Genomic DNA, 19167 nt, shown 5'->3' with positions numbered 1-19167 from the left:
GCCTAAGAAGATGAATTTCCATGTGTCCTATCTGTGCTTGGAGTTCAAAACTGTTAACCCAAGCTAGCAGTGTTATTAAAAGTCTTATTGAAACATGTTCTCAGAATGTTATTTAATTACCTTCAAATAAACTATAATTTCTGTTCTCAGAATGTTAATAAAACCTCCCAGGAAAACTTGCTGGGAACCATAGTAAAATGTACTCAGAACCTCCCTGCAACCTAAAAATTAACGTTCCCAGAACAGGATACATTTTTACTTCCATTCTCAGAACGTTTAAAAAATATTCTGTTGTACCAGTCAGGAAATGTATGGCTTCGTTCCCAGAACCAATGGGAAACCAAAAATGTACGTTCCCACAACTTCCAAGGAACCCAATGTGCCAGCTGGGTATGTACTATCAATACTTATCTTATTGTAAAAAAATATATATTGCATTTATTTTGATATTGGCATATACACGGAGTATACAAAACATTAAAACACCTGCTCTTTCCATGATATAGACTGACAAGGTGAAAGACCAGGTGAAAGGTATGATCCCTTATTGATGTCACTTGTTAAATCCGCTTCAATCAATGTAGATTAAGGGGTGGAGACAGGTTAAAGAAGGATTTGTAAGCCTTGAGACAGTTGAGACATGGATTGTGTATGTGTGCATTCAGAGGGTGAATGGGCAAGACAAAATATTTAAGTGCCTTTGAACGTGTTATGGTAGTAGGTGCCAGGCGCACCGGTTTGTGTCAAGAACTGCAACGCTGTTACGTTTTTCATTCTCAACAGGTTCCCATGTGTATCAAAAATGGTCCACCACCTAAAAAGACATCCAGCCAACTTGGGAAGCATTGGAGTCAACATGGGCCAGCATCATTGTGGAACGCTTTCGACACCTTGCAGAGTCCATGCCCCGACGAATGGGGGGGGCTGTAGGTTGATTCTGCTGCTACGATTGGATATCATGCAGCATGCTCTAACCTAACGTAGAAGATGCAAAAAGTCCCCACATCCGTTTTTCAGGGGAAATGGAAGTTAGTTTGAAAATACTGTATCCCTGAAAACTGGAAACATCCACTTTCTTCTGACACTGCGGAGAGTGAGCATGCTCTGCATGTTGGCATAATTGAAATTCAAACCCAACCTCAAATATCCAAGGATTTGGCAACGTCATCAATTTCCTAAATCTAGCAAATCCCAATTTTGGGAGATACTGACTTTATGACCAATGTTATCCTATTTAAACGTTTTAGTCATTTTGGGACTAGAGTTGATGTTTATGACTATAGGCCGTTTTCAACCAGAGAAGTTGTTTTTTTGGTTCAGCTACTCTTTTATAGAGAGACCCAATGTCCTCTTCCTCCGTCTGACATTTTAGTTCATCATTTTGGACTCTGGAGTTTTCTGTCGCTCAAGCGCTGGTGGACCCAGTAACTGGGGTTGATATCCAGGCTTATGAGTTTTTGCACCCAGGGGTCTCTCTTTGCCCCCTCCACAAACTCCTCCAGAGTTATCTGACCTGGAACCAAAGATAAAAAGGAGATCCTTGTTATTCTCCATGATGTGTCCCCACTCTGTCATTATACTGTATCATCAACAATTAGTTCCAGTGGATAGCTCACTACCAATTCTTTTCAGATCTCACAAGTCAATTCATCCCACTTCCTGCACCATCGGTTGAGTAGATCCAGCCATACATGTGTCACATTTTTAATAGTGTCTCGCTATGTCATTATTTCTGACCATGTGATGTGTTTTGAGTGAGCCCCATGAAAACATGCTACAGTAACAGCTAAAGGCAGTCAAAATTCACAAATAAGTTCTCCGGTGCTCACCGTCGCCATTCTCGTCAACTTTCTGGAAAATACGGTCACACACCTCTTCAGGTGTAAGGTGGGTGTGACCTGCCTCATCAGTCACAGAACCTTGCTTTATCTTGTAGATGATCTACAGACATCACAAACAGAGGAATGTTACATAAATCAACTTTACAGTTACGTTTTGCAGAATATCTTAACACTCCATACATTGGTCCCTCAAAGATAAGTCAATGATTATCTCTGAGATATGCAGTTGGGGTTTGAGAGAATTCCTACCCTTCTTCCACAAGTGTGCATTTAAAAGCATTAGGTTGGTACAAGGACGGCTGGGGGAAGTTCCTACCATATTCATTACACCAATTCAATGCTTTTAAATCCATAAGGGGGCGTATACGAGTGCACACTTCGGGAGAAGGGTAGAGCATCGGACCGCAGCCTTCAAGTCCAAGAGCAGGGTTTCTCAACTTCGATCCTGAACAGCCACTGTGCGTGCAGCTTTTGAATTACCGAATAAATTGCTCCGATTAAGAAGCCTGAATTAAATGGCCCAAATGTTCAATTCATTTGAATTATTCTAACTAGAGTACTTCCAATACTGCCCTACAAAACACTGTAACTACGCCAACAGTGAATCCAAGACAAATGGCTTTAAAATATTTTTGTTAGCCAGCCAAATATGTTGTAGGTAGATAAGTGATAATGCAATGAAGTATCATCTTATTATGAAGTCATTGTTATGCAAATCAACCATTACCACTGATTTGGCCTATGTCCCCTAAAATGCAGATACTGCACTCTGCCTTTGTTTGACCTTAAACAACTATATGGGTAATGCAAAGGCAAAGTGCAGTATCTACAATATAAATGTGTTTATTAAACTTTGTTGTTGTTTTTCTGTTTGATAAATAGCTGATTCTCAGAGGCTTTGAGTTTAGTGGTTACCTGATCCAAGCAGATACAGTATATACGGCTTAGTGTCTAATTAGTGTGCCGTAGAACAGGTCCCTACCAGGACCCATGTTGAGAAACACTGGCTTAGAATGTTACTATAGGTCGCACTTCGGCCCCAACCCTTACCCTTATAATTATTCTCAGCTCGCGCCTATCCAGTCGCCCATTGTCATCGTTGTCAAACACCTTGAAAGACCACTTGAGTTTATCCTCGAGTCGTCCTCGAAGCACAAGGTTTAGCGCAGCAACATATTCGATGAAATCCATGGTGTTGTCCTGTAATAGAGACAGTCAAACGATCATGATCAACTATAGCCTCAATAAAAATCCTTATGTGGTCTCGAAGTAAGAAATGTATACTAGTTTTTCTTTATTTGTACTATTTTCTACATTGTAGAATAATAGTGAAGACATCAAAACTATGATATAACACATATGAAATCATGTAGTAACCAAATAAATGTTAAACAAATCAACATATATTTTATTTTTGAGATTCTTCAAATAGCCACCCTTTGCCTTGATGACAGCTTTGCACACTCTTGGCATTCTCTCAACCAGCTTCACCTGGAATGCTTTTCCAACAGTTTTGAAGGAGTTCCCACATATGCTGAGCACTTGTTGGCTGCTTTCCTTCACTCTTCCATCTGACTCATCCCAAACCATCTCAATTGGGTTGAGGTCGGGGGATTGTGGAGGCCAGATCATCTGATGCAGCACTCCATCATTTACACAGCCTGGAGGTGTGTTGGGTCATTGTCCTGTTGAAAAACAAATGATAGTCCCACTAAGCACTAAGTCCAAACCAGATGGGATGGCGTATCACTGCAGAATGCTGTGGTAGCCATGCTGGTTAAGTGTGCCTTGAATTCTAAATAAATCACAGACACAGACCATAACACCTCCTCCTCCATGCTTCAAGTGGGAATTACACATGCAGAGATCATCTGTTCACCCACACCGCGTCTCACAAAGACACGGCAGTTGGAACCAAAAATCTCACATTTGGACTCCAGACCAAAAGGACACATTTCCACCGGTCTAATGTCCATTGCTCGTGTTTCTTGGCCCAAGCAGGTCTCTTCTTATTATTGGTGTCCTTTAATAGTGGTTTCTTTGCAGCAATCGACCTTGAAGGCCTGATTCACACAGTCCCCTCTGAACAGTTGATGTTGAGATGTGTCTGTGACTTGAACTCTGTGAAGCATTTATTTGGGCTGCAATTTCTGAGGCTGGTAACTCTAATGAACTTATCCTCTGCAGCAGAGGTAAATCTGGGTCTTCCATTCCTGTGGCGGTCCTCATGAGAGTCCGTTAAATCATAGCGCTTGATCGTTTTTGTGACTGCACTTGAAGAAACCTTCAAAGTTCTTGAAATGTTCCGTATTGACTGACCTTCATGTCTTACAATAATGATGGACTGTCGTTTCTCTTTGCTTATTTGAGCTGTTCTTGCCATAATACGGACTTGGTCTTTTACCAAATAGGGCTGTCTTCTGTATACCCCCCTACCTTGTCACAACACAACTGATTGGCTCAAATGCATTAAGAAGAAAATAAAATTCCACAAATTAACTTTTAAGAAGGCACACCTATTAATTGAAATGCATTCCATTATATATATATATATATATATATATATATATATATATATATATATATATATATATAATATAATATATAATGGAATATATTATATATAATGGATATAATAATATAATTTTATTATAATAACATAATTTATATTATATATAAAAATTATATATTATATATATATGCAGAGAAGAAAAGAAAACATGGGGTATTGGAAGTGATGCAAACAATTACATTGATGGAAGTTACAATCTGCAATATTAAAACTGATCTACCCCCTAAAAAAAAAATAATATGAAAAAAACTTATATGAATATTTTCTCTGAACAGGGGGAAAAAACTTTTTTGGGGAACATAATACATAGGATGAAGAAACAACACGCAGAGCTGCAGCTCCATACTACTGGTCAGACATAGACAACTGATACTATATACTAGTTGTTGGGGTGGGATTGGCGTGGGGGGTCCATGGGTGGCTTTTGACAATTTCTTTGGATTTCTCATGTCTAAGTCATTGTTAGAAAAATTATGGTCCAATTTGGATGTTAGGTACTATATTTATTGAATATTATATGAAAACTAAAAATGTAAATTAAAAATTTGGGTGCAATCAAATAGATTAATTTCTCAGAGATCAAATTATATTTCAACAAAATAATGTTGCAGGAATGCTAATCTTATCGGTTTCTAACAACAGAAACGATTTCAGAACAATCTGAGATTTTGGGTTCTTTTTGAGGCGGAACGACCCATTTGACTTTACACACTGGCCCACTTTATGGAAAGAGGGGTGTTATGGCCATCTACCTTCACGCTGTTTAAGCATATGGACAAATGATGCATGATACTGTACAGACAAATAGCTTAGCCTACATGTGGAAAGTGGACACATTCTGGGAAACACATTTTCTAGAAAACAATAATAATAGTATGGTACTAAATTGTATAAATCTATATTTATGAATTAAATAGGATGTTGAAAACACTTGAGGGGAGGGGGCAGGGAGTCCATAATAACTTTAGGCCTACACCACGGAAAAATGTTTTGTTACAGTATGCAAATCAATATTTTACAGTAAATGCAAATGTAATTAACCCAGGTCTGCTTGTTTGTATCCCAAATCTTACCTCATTCATATCAAACGCACTGAATATGCCCTCCATGTATTGCGATTCCGGCGATTCATCATTTTGAACCCCAAACATCCTTTTGAACTCGTGCAAGTGCATCGAACCGCTCGGGCACTCATCGACGAACGTCTTGTAGAGTTCTTGAATTGTGGATACTTCCAACTCTTCTTCGCTGGTTGACTGAGCTTGCTGATTTTGACCCATTGTAAAGCCGAGTGAACTCGGTCAAAGTGTGAAAAAGACAACGCGGAAATTAAAGTCCAGCTGTAGGCTAGTCTCCGATATGGCTGTGCACAATATCATGGGGACACGGTTACATCCGTGGTTCATAGAGTTCGTAAACCTTTAATAATTCGACCTTGTCTCTTCTCTCTGCATCGTTGCCTTTGATGGTTGTGCGTGCAAATAGGTCTGACAACATAGGCTCCATCATGTGGGATATGCATACGTTTACCCCGGGCGAATTTATTTTTAGCAAGACTTGTCCTATATCGGCATTTAGTAATCTGCAGCCCTGATCCAATTGGACGATGTAATTTGTAGGCCTACGAGGCTACAGTGTACTGCCAAATAGAGAGTATATGTCCTATAACTTTTGTGACTCAACTCGTTAATATGTTATAAAACATTTTCACAATTGCATTAATATGTTATAAACAGTGGCGGCTGGTGAAAAATATTCTCGGTGGGGCTGTGCCATACTTTTTTTTTCCTGTAACCATCGCGATATATTTTAACACAAACTGCAGGACAGCAGTGCTCAGTGAAACATTCAGTAATTATTTAATGCCAATATTAAAAAGTTGAGGCATTCTTACACAAAAACATATTACACAAACCCAAGCCTTTCATTTGCATTTAAAGTGAACTTTTCACCATTGGTAGTAAACAGGCAACGCAACAGGCATGCTGTCAGAACAGAGTGGAAAGTGGACAATAACATGAAATTATTATAAAGTTTATAGGAAATCTTACACTGTATAAAAGGATGTATAATATAGAAATGGATATCAAGTGGATGAACTCAAACCTTTGACTGGAAGAATAGCATACAGTATTTTATGATCATACTAAATGTGACTAATTGTTAATGTGCTCCAGAACTGCAACAATTAATTGATACAAAACAACATATATACAGTAATATTAGCAAAGACACTATTAAGACTTTCTAGAGTACCATATATAACTGGATTTTTTATGCTAAGGTCAACTATATACAAAGAAACATGCGGCCAGAGCTGCTCTGTGTGTGTGTGTCTGTCATCTTATTTGTACAGGAATTTTGCCCGTCTGTCCTTCTGAGTGGCAAACCTCTCAATGACCCTTTGATTAAAGTCAGGAATGTCCCTGACAAGTTTCTTCTCCATGGAGAGCATGGCCAGAGCGTTCAGGCGATCCTGTGTCATGCTGTTTCTCAGGAAGGTCTTGATCCTTTTCAGTGTAGAGAAGCACCTTTCTGACTCAGCAGTTGTCATGGGTGTGGTGATGAGGATCTTGAGGAGGCTGGCAGTCTCTGTGAAAGTGCTCTGAAGGTTGTTCTCCATGAAGAACTGGTACAGGGGCACTGCACCACTACAAGCCTTGAACTCACTGTTCTCATAGATGAGGGACAGTTCGGTTTTGAGCTTGGCCTTGTTCAACATGGGGTACGCCTCCACGGTTGTTTCAAGCGCTGTATCGGGGAACTTCACACTGTGTTGTGGGAACAACTCTCCGTGCAATAGTGTTGCGCTGATGAGGTGCTGGGTGAAGGAGAACCTCTCTTTGGCATGACTCAGGATGGTATCACATACCTGTAAAAGATACATCATCAGCTTTAATTTGCAATTAAGCTATTTTGATGCAAGTGATCCTGACTGACACATGCCTATGTCCAACTCAAGTATATGATTACCAAGGTGCTGATTGTTCAGGGTTTTGGCTACATACTACCAGGCCTGAAAAAAGTTCTAGGGGGAAACACTGACAATTACATCACAACTTACCTCTATAGCCAACCTCTGTTGTTCTCCTGGTCCCAGCATCCTCCGTCGCTTGATGGGCTGTTGCTGCTCGTCAGATGCGCTGTCCCCACACAAAGAGGGAATTGAGGCCCTGGGTCCAAAAAATAAAGTTTAATTTGATAACTTGCAATCAGACTTCTTAACTCACTGTAATTCCCCCTCAACACACAACCAGTGACTTTTATATATATATATATATATATATATATATATACACAGACAGACAGACAGACAGACAGACAGACAGACAGACAGACAGACAGACAGACAGACAGACAGACAGACAGACAGACAGACAGACAGACAGACAGACAGACAGACAGACAGACAGACAGACAGACAGACAGACAGACAGACAGACAGACAGACAGACAGACAGACAGACAGACAGACAGACAGACAGACAGACAGACAGACAGACAGACAGACAGACAGACAGACAGACAGACAGACAGACAGACAGACAGACAGACAGACAGACAGACAGACAGACAGACAGACAGACAGACAGACAGACAGACAGACAGACAGACAGACAGACAGACAGACAGACAGACAGACAGACAGACAGACAGACAGACAGACAGACAGACAGACAGACAGACAGACAGACAGACAGACAGACAGACAGACAGACAGTGTGTATATACACACAAACTATGTCTAGTAACTGCTTTTAACCTGTGATGTACATAATTAACTGATGTTATTACGTTTTAAAGCCTTTTTCTATTACATTTGTGAGAGGGATGCAACATCATTTTGTTCTGCTGTGCACTTAGCAATAAAGTTAATCTTCAATAACAACTAGGCCTCTTCTAGAAATTGACCCGGTGGACACCTGAATAATTATTACAAACTGTGTAGTACTTTCCTGCATTATTATCAACGTCTGATTGTGTCTTCTCTTTCCTTTTAAAATACTAAAACAAATATAATTGTGACGGCTCTATGATAATCACTCACTTTGATGACCAGTCACATTTAGGCTTTTAAACTGTTGTAAGTGAACTATTCATCTTTCTAACAACATCTTTATCAGCCAATAGTAAATATAGTTATTTACCTGATTGTTAGCATGCTGTCTGTGAACCTCTGGACAAGTGCTTTAATGAAGACAGGGTCGATGTTCCTCTTCTGCAGCTGGCTGAAAAGCATGTCCACATTTGGCATGATCTTGTGGAACAGTGCCAGGAAAAAACAGAAAGCCTCGTCTTCGAGCATCCTCACAAAGCCCCCCGCCTCTCTGACAGTCGGGGCATCAAAGTTCCCAGAGTCTCTGATGGTCTGGAAACACGTTAGGAGGTCATCCCTGTACTCGTACACAGTGTTTACAGCGCGACTGTGGAAGTTCCACCGTGTTGTAGAGGCTCTGGGGAGTCTATGCGCAACCACTTCGTCAAGCACGGTGGTTCGCTTGGGAGACCTGGAGAAGAAAGCAGAAAATCCTGCAAGGTCGGAAAAGAAAGTGCCGATCCTGGGGATGCGTGAAGTAGCCTGCTGCATGATGAGGTTCAGCTGATGTGCATAGCAGTGGACGTAGTGCGCATTTTCGTACACATCCACTATTTTACGCTGCACTCCGCCGGTGGCTCCCCTCATCACACTTGCTCCGTCGTAAGCCTGGGCAATAAGTTTGGCCTTTTGTCCATGTGAGAGTATGGTGCTGAGCCTCTCCAGCAGCGCTGTAGCGATGGTGTCGGCGGTTGCGTTCTCGATCAAAATGAACTCGAAAAAACGTTCTTGGACGTTACTTTTAGCATCGATGTAGCGTATCACAAGCACCAACTGGCAGTGGGTGGAAACGTCAGTCGTCTCGTCAGCTTGAATGGCGATAAAATCAGCACTCTTTACTTCCTCCAGGATGTAATCCTTAAGCACTGACAGCATACAGTCCAACAGCTCGTTCTGTATCGTCTTTGACGTGCCCTTAAAAACGGTAGCTGTCTTCAGGTGCTCCTCCAGCACACTGTCGAGGGAGGCAACAAAATCCACTAAGCCCCGGAAAATGCCGGGGTTGTCCGAGGAGTCAGTCTCCTCGTGCCCACGCAAGGCCAACTCAAAAGCCCCACAGAACTTCACACAATCGATAATTTTGGATAGAATGTGCCTGTTTTTATCCACCTCCTCATTGTGTTTCCTCACCGCAATCCTGTGGCCGTCATCCAGCTGCGTAGCAATGTTCACCCTTCCTAATACAGCTAGCTTTACAGAGTTGTCCATGTGTGCCCTGGTGTTCTCATGTTTCTTTACCTTCTCTGACAGGTGCTTCATATCCCTCACTCCGGTACCTGTCCATGCTGAATCTGACCCCGTCGTTTTAAAAAGCAAGCACGGAAAGCAAAATAAAGCATCAGTGCACCCAGCTAGCCAAGCCTTCCTGGTGTACCAGCTACGGGAGAAGCCGCGCATATACTGCTTCCCTTTCTCGCTAGCCTGCTGTCTGATTGAGAGGTCAGGTTGATCTGGGCCCAGCTCTTTCACCCGAACTTTCTCTGACAAAGTTCTCCTCTCAAACGGATCTTGGAGGAGAGATTTCACCGAGTTAGGGTTGGGTCTTGGAGGAGTAACGTTTGCGCTCGCCATTGTCGTCTAGTAAAAATGGCGCCACTGGAGCCCGGTCCTTATTTTATCAGGGGCGAGCTTGGGGCGATAAAATAATCGCCCTCCTTGGATTCGATTTAAGATCGCTGATTGGCTACATTTTATGTCATACATTCATATCTTAAATTAGCAATTGGCTTAACTGCTACGTAGACCCGCCTCCTCGGGGCACTTTCTGTATCGGCCAGAGCTGACGAGGCGTTTGACAGGCAGAGGAAAGGTTGCGAATATGATTTTCTATCATATCTTACACATATTACTGTGTGCATTCCATATTTCAAACACACAAATATTGACATACTGATGTTTTTATTATTATTATTATTATTTTTATTTATTTTTTATTTTATTTTTTTTAAATAATTTTATTTAAGGGGGCGGCGCCCTAGCGCCCTCTATCGGCCAGCCGCCACTGGTTATAAAACATTTTCACACCTGGAATGGAGGTTGGCCATGGGCAAATGATCACCCATCACTCTCTGATGATTAATAAATACATGTTTACTGAACAGCCACTTCTGAAGTAAAAAGTCGAAATGTTCAAACTTGTGTGTGCCATTGCTGCTTAAATAATAATACATAATACTGTATGTATTTGAGATTGTGTGTCACTGGCCTCCACACAATACCCCATAATGTCACAGTGGAATTATGTTTTAATTATTTTTTTCCATTAATTAAAAATGAAAAGTTGAAATGTCTTGAGTAAATCAGTATTCAACCCCTTTGTTATGGCATGCCTAAATAAATTCAGTAGTAAAAATGTTCTTAACAAGTCACATAATAAGTTGCATGGACTCACTCTGTGTGCAATAATAGTGTTTAACATGATTTTTGAATGACTACCTCATCTCTGTAACCCACACATACAATTATCTGTAAGGTCCCTCAGTCGAGCAGTGAATTTAAACACAGATTCAACCACAAAGACCAGGGAGGTTTTCCAATGATGGGTCAAAAAAATATAGCAAACTTGAATATCCCTTTGAGTATGGTGAAGTTATTAATTAGGCTTTGGATGGTGTATCAATACATCCAGTCACTACAAAGATACAGGCGTCCTTCCTAACTCAGTTGCTGGAGAGGAAGGAAACCGCTCAGGGATTTCACCATGAGGCCAATGGTGACTTTAAAACAGTTACAGAGTTTAATGGCTGTGATAGGAGAGAACTGAGGAAGGATCAACAACATTGTAGTTACTCCACAATACTAACCTAAATAACAGAGTGAAAAGAAGGAAGCCTGTACAGAAAACAAATATTCCAAAACTGTTTGCAGCAAGGCACTAAAGTAAAACTGCAAACAATGTGGCAAAGAAATTAACTTTGTCCTGAATACAAAGTGTTATGTTTGGGGCAAATCCATCACAACACATCACTAAGTACCACGCTTCATATTTTCAAGCATGGTGGGGGCTGCATCATGTTATGGGTATGCTTGTCATCGACAAGGACTAGGGAGTTTAGGATAAAAAATTAATGTAATAGAGCTAAGAACAGGCAAAACCCTAGAGGAAAACCTGGTTCAGTCTGCTTTCCAACAGACACTAGAAGACAAATTCACCTTTCATCAGGACACTAACCTAAAACACAGTTTTGACTTAAAACGGCTTGAAAATCTACGGCAAGACTTGAAAATGGCTGTCTAGCGTTGACCAACAACCAACTTGACAGAGCTTGAATAATTTTTAAAAAACAAAACATTACATTTACATTTAGCAGACGCTCTTATCCAGAGCGACTTACAGTTAGTGAGTGCATACATTATTTATTTTTTCATACTGGCCCCCCGTGGGAATCGAACCCACAATCCTGGCGTTGCAAACGCCATGCTCTACCAACTGAGCTACACGGAGCTAATGTGCAAATATTGTACAATCCAGGTGTGCAAAGCACTTAGACACTTATCCAGAAAGACTCACAGCTGTAGTCACTGCCAACATGAATTGACTCAGGAGTGTGAATACTTATGTAAAATAGACATTTAATTATTTCATTTTCAATAAATTTTACTTTGTCATTATGGGGTATATATATATATATATATATATATATATATATATACAGTGGGGGAAAAAAGTATTTAGTCAGCCACCAATTGTGCAAGTTCTCCCACTTAAAAAGATGAGAGAGGCCTGTAATTTTCATCATAGGTACACGTCAACTATGACAGACAAATTGAGAAAAAAAAATCCAGAAAATCACATTGTAGGATTTTTAATGAATTTATTTGCAAATTATGGTGGAAAATAAGTATTTGGTCACCTACAAACAAGCAAGATTTCTGGCTCTCACAGACCTGTAACTTCTTCTTTAAGAGGCTCCTCTGTCCTCCACTCGTTACCTGTATTAATGGCACCTGTTTGAACTTGTTATCAGTATAAAAGACACCTGTCCACAACCTCAAACAGTCACACTCCAAACTCCACTATGGCCAAGACCAAAGAGCTGTCAAAGGACACCAGAAACAAAATTGTAGACCTGCACCAGGCTGGGAAGACTGAATCTGCAATAGGTAAGCAGCTTGGTTTGAAGAAATCAACTGTGGGAGCAATTATTAGGAAATGGAAGACATACAAGACCACTGATAATCTCCCTCGATCTGGGGCTCCACGCAAGAGCTCACCCCGTGGGGTCAAAATGATCACAAGAACGGTGAGCAAAAATCCCAGAACCACATGGGGGGACCTAGTGAATGACCTGCAGAGAGCTGGGACCAAAGTAACAAAGCCTACCATCAGTAACATACTACGCCGCCAGGGACTCAAATCCTGCAGTCCCCCTGCTTAAGCCAGTACATGTCCAGGCCCGTCTGAAGTTTGCTAGAGTGCCTTTGGATGATCCAGAAGAGGATTGGGAGAATGTCATATGGTCAGATGAAACCAAAATATAACTTTTTGGTAAAAACTCAACTCGTCGTGTTTGGAGGACAAAGAATGCTGAGTTACATCCAAAGAACACCATACCTACTGTGAAGCATGGGGGTGGAAACATCATGCTTTGGGGCTGTTTTTCTGCAAAGGGACCAGGACGACTGATCCATGTAAAGGAAAGAATGAATGGGGCCATGTATCGTGAGATTTTGAGTGAAAACCTCCTTCCATCAGCAAGGGCATTGAAGATGAAACGTGGCTGGGTCTTTCAGCATGACAATGATCCCAAACACACCGCCCGGGCAACGAAGGAGTGGCTTCGTAAGAAGCATTTCAAGGTCCTGGAGTGGCCTAGCCAGTCTCCAGATCTCAACCCCATAGAAAATCTTTGGAGGGAGTTGAAAGTCTGTGTTGCCCAGCGACAGCCCCAAAACATCACTGCTCTAGAGGAGATCTGCATGGAAGAATGGGCCAAAATACCAGCAACAGTGTGTGAAAACCTTGTGAAGACTTACAGAAAACGTTTGACCTGTGTCATTGCCAACAAAGGGTATATAACAAAGTATTGAGAAACTTTTGTTATTGACCAAATACTTATTTTCCACCATAATTTGCAAATAAATTCATAAAAAATCCTACAATGTGATTTTCTGGATTTTTTTTCCTCATTTTGTCTGTCATAGTTGACGTGTACCTATGATGAAAATTACAGGCCTCTCTCATCTTTTTAAGTAGGAGAACTTGCACAATTGGTGGCTGACTAAATACTTTTTTTCCCCACTGTATGTATATATATATATATATATACACATATACAGTGGGGGAAAAAAGTATTTAGTCAGCCACCAATTGTGCAAGTTCTCCCACTTCAAAAAATTATACAGCTGCACCATCGAGAGCATCCTGACTGGTTGCATCGCCGCCTGGTATGGCAACTGCTTGGCCTCCGACCGCAAGGCACTACAGAGGGTAGTGCGTACGGCCCAGTACATCACTGGGGCCAAGCTTCCTGCCATCCAGGACCTCTATACCAGGCGGTGTCAGAGGAAGGCCCTCAAAATTGTCAAAGACTCCAGCCACCCTAGTCATAGACTGTTCTCTCTGCTACCGCACGGCAAGCGGTACCGGAGTGCGAAGTCTAGGTCCAAAAGACTTCTCAACAGCTTCTACCCCCAAGCCATAAGACTCCTGAACAGCTAATCATGGCTACCCGGACTATTTGCATTGCCCCCCCACCCCATCCTTTTTACGCTGCTGCTACTCTGTTAATTATTTATGCATAGTCACTTTAACTCTACCCACATGTACATATTACTTCAACTACCTCAACTAGCCGGTGCCCCCGCACATTGACTCTGCACCGGTACCCCCCTGTATATATAGCCTCCCTACTGTTATTTTATTTAACTTCTGCACTTTTTTTCCTCAAAATTTTTTTTGTTGTTGTTTTATTTTATTGTTAAAAATAAATGCACTGTTGGTTAAGGGCTGTAAGTAAGCATTTCACTCTAATGTCTGCACCTGTTGTATTCGGCGCATGTGACCAATAAAATTTGATTTGATTTGATTTGAGAGGCCTGTAATTTTCATCATAGGTACACGTCAACTATGACAGACAAATTGAGAAAAAAAATCCAGAAAATCACATTGTAGGATTTTTAATGAATTTATTTGCAAATTACGGTGGAAAATAAGTATTTGGTCACCTACAAACAAGCAAGATGTCTGGCTCTCACAGACCTGTAACTTCTTCTTTAAGAGGCTCCTCTGTCCTCCACTCGTTACCTGTATTAATGGCACCTGTTTGAACTTGTTATCAGTATAAAATACACCTGTCCACAACCTCAAACAGTCACACTCCAAACTCCACTATGGCCAAGACCAAAGAGTTGTCAAAGGACACCAGAAACAAAATTGTAGACCTGCACCAGGCTGGGAAGACTGAATCTGCAATAGGTAAGCAGCTTGGTTTGAAGAAATCAACTGTGGGAGCAATTATTAGGAAATGGAAGACATACAAGACCACTGATAATCTCCCTCGATCTGGGGCTCCATGCAAGATCTCACCCCGTGGGGTCAAAATGATCACAAGAACGGTGAGCAAAAATCCCAGAACCACACGGGGGGACCTAGTGAATGACCTGCAGAGAGCTGGGACCAAAGTAACAAAGCCTACCATCAGTAACACACTACGCCGCCAGGGACTCAAATCCTGCAGTGCCAGACGTGTCCCCCTGCTTAAGCCAGTACATGTCCAGGCCCGTCTGAAGTTTGCTAGAGTGCATTTGGATGATCCAGAAGAGGATTGGGAGAATGTCATATGGTCAGATGAAACCAAAATAGAACTTTTTGGTAAAAACTAAACTCGTCGTGTTTGGAGGACAAAGAATGCTGAGTTGCATCCAAAGAACACCATACCTACTGTGAAGCATGGGGGTGGAAACATCATGCTTTGGGGTTGTTTTTCTGCAAAGGGACCAGGACGACTGATCCGTGTAAAGGAAAGAATGAATGGGGCCATGTATCGTGAGATTTTGAGTGAAATCCTCCTTCCATCAGCAAGTGCATTGAAGATGAAACGTGGCTGGGTCTTTCAGCATGACAATGATCCCAAACACACCGCCCGGGAAACGAAGGAGTGGCTTCGTAAGAAGCATTTCAAGGTCCTGGAGTGGCCTAGCCAGTCTCCAGATCTCAACCCCATAGAAAATCTTTGGAGGGAGTTGAAAGTCTGTGTTGCCCAGCGACAGCCCCAAAACATCACTGCTCTAGAGGAGATCTGCATGGAGGAATGGGCCAAAATACCAGCAACAGTGTTTGAAAACCTTGTGAAGACTTACAGAAAACGTTTGACCTGTGTCATTGCCAACAAAGGGTATATAACAAAGTATTGAGAAACTTTTGTTATTGACCAAATACTTATTTTCCACCATAATTTGCAAATAAATTAATAAAAAAATCCTACAATGTGATTTTCTGGAAAAACAATTCTCAATTTGTCTGTCATAGTTGACGTGTACCTATGATGAAAATTACAGGCCTCTCTCATCTTTTTAAGTGGGAGAACTTGCACAATTGGTGGCTGACTAAATCCTTTGTTCTTTGGATGCAACTCAGCATTCTTTGTCCTCCAAACACGACGAGTTGAGTTTTTACCAAAAAGTTCTCTTTTGGTTTCATCTGACATTCTCCCAATCCTCTTCTGGATCATCCAAATGCACTCTAGCAAACTTCAGACGGGCCTGTACTGGCTTAAGCAGGGGGACACGTCTGGCACTGCAGGATTTGAGTCCCTGGCGGCGTAGTGTGTTACTGATGGTAGGCTTTGTTACTTTGGTCCCAGCTCTCTGCAGGTCATTCACTAGGTCCCCCCGTGTGGTTCTGGGATTTTTGCTCACCGTTCTTGTGATCATTTTGACCCCACGGGGTGAGATCTTGCATGGAGCCCCAGATCGAGGGAGATTATCAGTGGTCTTGTATGTCTTCCATTTCCTAATAATTGCTCCCACATGTCACGATCGTTTACAGACGGGACGGACCAAGGCGCAGCGTGATATGCATACATGTTTATTAACGAATAAACACAAGGACAAAACAATAAACAAACGATACGTGAAGTCCAAGGCAGCACAACACAACATACCTTAACACGGAACAAGATCCCACAACCCACTAGTGCCAATAGGCTGCCTAAGTATGGTCCTCAATCAGAGACAACGAGCTACAGCTGCCTCTGATTGGGAACCACCCCGGCCAACATAGATCTACATATTCTAGATCTAAACATAGAAAATCAACATAGCAAAACACAACACAGAAAAATACACACCCTGACTCAACAAATACGAGTCCCCAGAGTCAGGGCGTGACACCACAGTTGATTTCTTCAAACCAAGCTGCTTACCTATTGCAGATTCAGTCTTCCCAGCCTCGTGCAGGTCTACAATTTTGTTTCTGGTGTCCTTTGACAGCTCTTTGGTCTTGGCCATAGTGGAGTTTGGAGTGTGACTGTTTGAGGTTGTGGACAGGTGTCTTTTATACTGATAACAAGTTCAAACAGGTGCCATTAATATAGGTAACGAGTGGAGGACAGAGGAGCCTCTTAAAGAAGAAGTTACAGGTCTGTGAGAGACAGAAATCTTGCTTGTTTGTAGGTGACCAAATACTTATTTTCCACCATAATTTGCAAATAAATTCATTAAAAATCCTACAATGTGATTTTCTGGAAAAAATATTCTCAATTTGTCTGTCATAGTTGACGTGTACCTATGATGAAAATTACAGCCTCTCTCATCTTTTTAAGTGGGAGAACTTGCACAATTGGTGGCTGACTAAATACTTTTTTCCCCCACTGTAATTTGTAAATTGATGAAATGTCAATATTTATCAGTGTTTTAGAATGAGTTGCATTAGGTTATACATCGAATGTGTGCCTGATGCCGCCCCTCATCTCTGGTTCTCCACTGGGCGCGCAATATCAAGTGAGCCTATAGGCAATTTAGTGTGGTTTCAATTAAATGATCCATAGCCTATAGACTACGAAATGCATGCTCGTAGAAGCACAGAGCAAATTTATATTTCTAAGATAATCAAATCAAATTGTATTGGCTGCATACACACACTTAGCATGCATGAGCATCAGCTGTTCCGGATGACTATGTGATCAAGCTCTCTGTAGCCGATGTGAGTAAGATCTTTAAACAGGTCAACATTCACAAGGCCGCAGGGCCAGACGCATTACCAGGATGTGTACTCCACGCGTGCGCTGACCAACTGGCAAGTGTCTTCACTGACATTTTCAACATGTCCCTGACAGAGTCTGTAATACCAACATGTTTCAAGCAGACCACCATAGTCCCTGTGCCCAAGAACACTAAGATAACCTGCCTAAATGACTACCGACCCGTAGCACACATGTCTGTAGCCATGAAGTGCTTTGAAAGGCTGGTCATGGCTCACATCAACACCATCATCCCAGACACCCTGGACCCACTCCAATTTGCATACCGCCCCAACAGATCCACAGATGATGCAATCTCTATTGCACTCCACACTGCCCTTTCCCACCTGGACAAAAGGAACACCTATGTGAGAATGCTATTAATTGACTACAGCTCAGCGTTCAACACCATAGTGCCCTCAAAGCTCATCACTAAGCTAAGGACTCTGGGACTAAACACCTCCCTCTGCAACTGGATCCTGGACATCCTGACGGGCCTCCCCCAGGTGGTAAGGGTAGGTCACAACCCATCTGCCACGCTGATCCTCAACACGGGGGCCCCTCAGGGGTGCGTGCTCAGTCCCCTCCTGTACTCCCTGTTCACCCATGACTGCATGGCCAGGCACGACTCCAACACCATCATTAAGTTTGCTGATGACACAACAGTGGTAGGCCTGATCACCGACAATGATGAGACAGCCTATAGGGAGGAGGTCAGCGACCTGGCCGTGTGGTGCCAGGATAACAACCTCTCCCTCAACGTGCTCAAGACAAAGGAGATGATTGTGGACTACAGGAAAAAAAAGAGGACTGAGCACGCCCCCATTCTCATCGACGGGGCTGTAGTGGAACAGGTTGAGAGCTTCAAGTTCCTTGGTGTCCACATCACCAACAAACTATCATGGTCCAAACACACCAAGACAGTCGTGAAGGGGCACGACAAAGCCTATTCCCCCTCAGGAGACTGAAAAGATTTGGCATGGGTCCTCAGATCCTCAAAAAGTTATACAGCTGCGAGAGCATCCTGACTGGTTGCATCACCGCCTGGTAAGGCAACTGCTCGGCCTCCGACCACAAGGCACTACAGAGGGTAATGCGTACGGCCCAGTAGCTTCCTGCCATCCAGGACCTCTGTACCAGGCGGTGTCAGAGGAAGGCCCTAAAAATGATCAAAGACTCCAGCCACCCTAGTCATAGACTGTTCTCTCTGCTACCACACAGCAAGCGGTACAGGAGCGCCAAGTCTAGGTCCAAAATACTTCTTAACAGCTTCTACCCCCAAGCCATAAGACTCCTGAACAGCTAATCATGGCTGCCCGGACTATTTGCATTGCTGATTTTGTATGTTTGCCCACTGACAAAGAAATTATCAGTCTATAATTTTAATGGTAGGTTTATTTGAACAGTGAGAGACAGAATAACAGCAACAAAAATCCTGAAAAACGCATGTCAAAAATGTTATAAATTGATTTGCAT

The 19167-nt window shown here is 42.1% G+C and overlaps 2 protein-coding genes across 2 annotated transcripts; both read right to left on the bottom strand.

Moving 5' to 3' along the window:
- Positions 1 to 1376: 1376 nt before the first annotated feature.
- LOC311111411 (guanylyl cyclase-activating protein 2-like) lies at positions 1377 to 5693 on the bottom strand (the record flags this gene model as incomplete). The annotated part of the gene is made up of 4 exons (XM_084154123.1): positions 1377 to 1513; positions 1830 to 1941; positions 2892 to 3041; positions 5487 to 5693. The coding sequence occupies 4 exons, from the start codon at positions 5691 to 5693 to the stop codon at positions 1377 to 1379; spliced, it is 606 nt and encodes a 201-aa protein (XP_084010249.1).
- A 557-nt stretch (positions 5694 to 6250) lies between these two features.
- On the bottom strand, positions 6251 to 7580 carry LOC311111280 (zinc finger MYM-type protein 1-like). The gene is made up of 2 exons (XM_084153995.1): positions 7478 to 7580; positions 6251 to 7285 (listed from the first exon to the last, which is right to left on the bottom strand). The coding sequence occupies exons 1-2, from the start codon at positions 7514 to 7516 to the stop codon at positions 6758 to 6760; spliced, it is 567 nt and encodes a 188-aa protein (XP_084010121.1). The 5' UTR covers positions 7517 to 7580; the 3' UTR covers positions 6251 to 6757.
- Positions 7581 to 19167: the final 11587 nt, after the last annotated feature.

The sequence above is a fragment of the Coregonus lavaretus genome (assembly GCF_964263955.1).
Source record: "Coregonus lavaretus genome assembly, chromosome: 37".
Lineage (NCBI taxonomy): Eukaryota > Metazoa > Chordata > Actinopteri > Salmoniformes > Salmonidae > Coregonus > Coregonus lavaretus.
This window is presented reverse-complemented; position numbering and strand designations above follow the sequence as displayed.

What these genes read in the sequence shown, in the direction of transcription:
- LOC311111280 (XM_084153995.1), bottom strand. Translation starts at nt 7,516, where the DNA reads ATGCTGGGACCAGGAGAACAACAGAGGTTGGCTATAGAG. An exon ending in AACAGAGGTTGGCTATAGAG is followed by an intron (nt 7,286 to 7,477) that starts GTAAGTTGTGAT and finishes TATCTTTTACAG; the next exon opens with GTATGTGATACCATCCTGAG.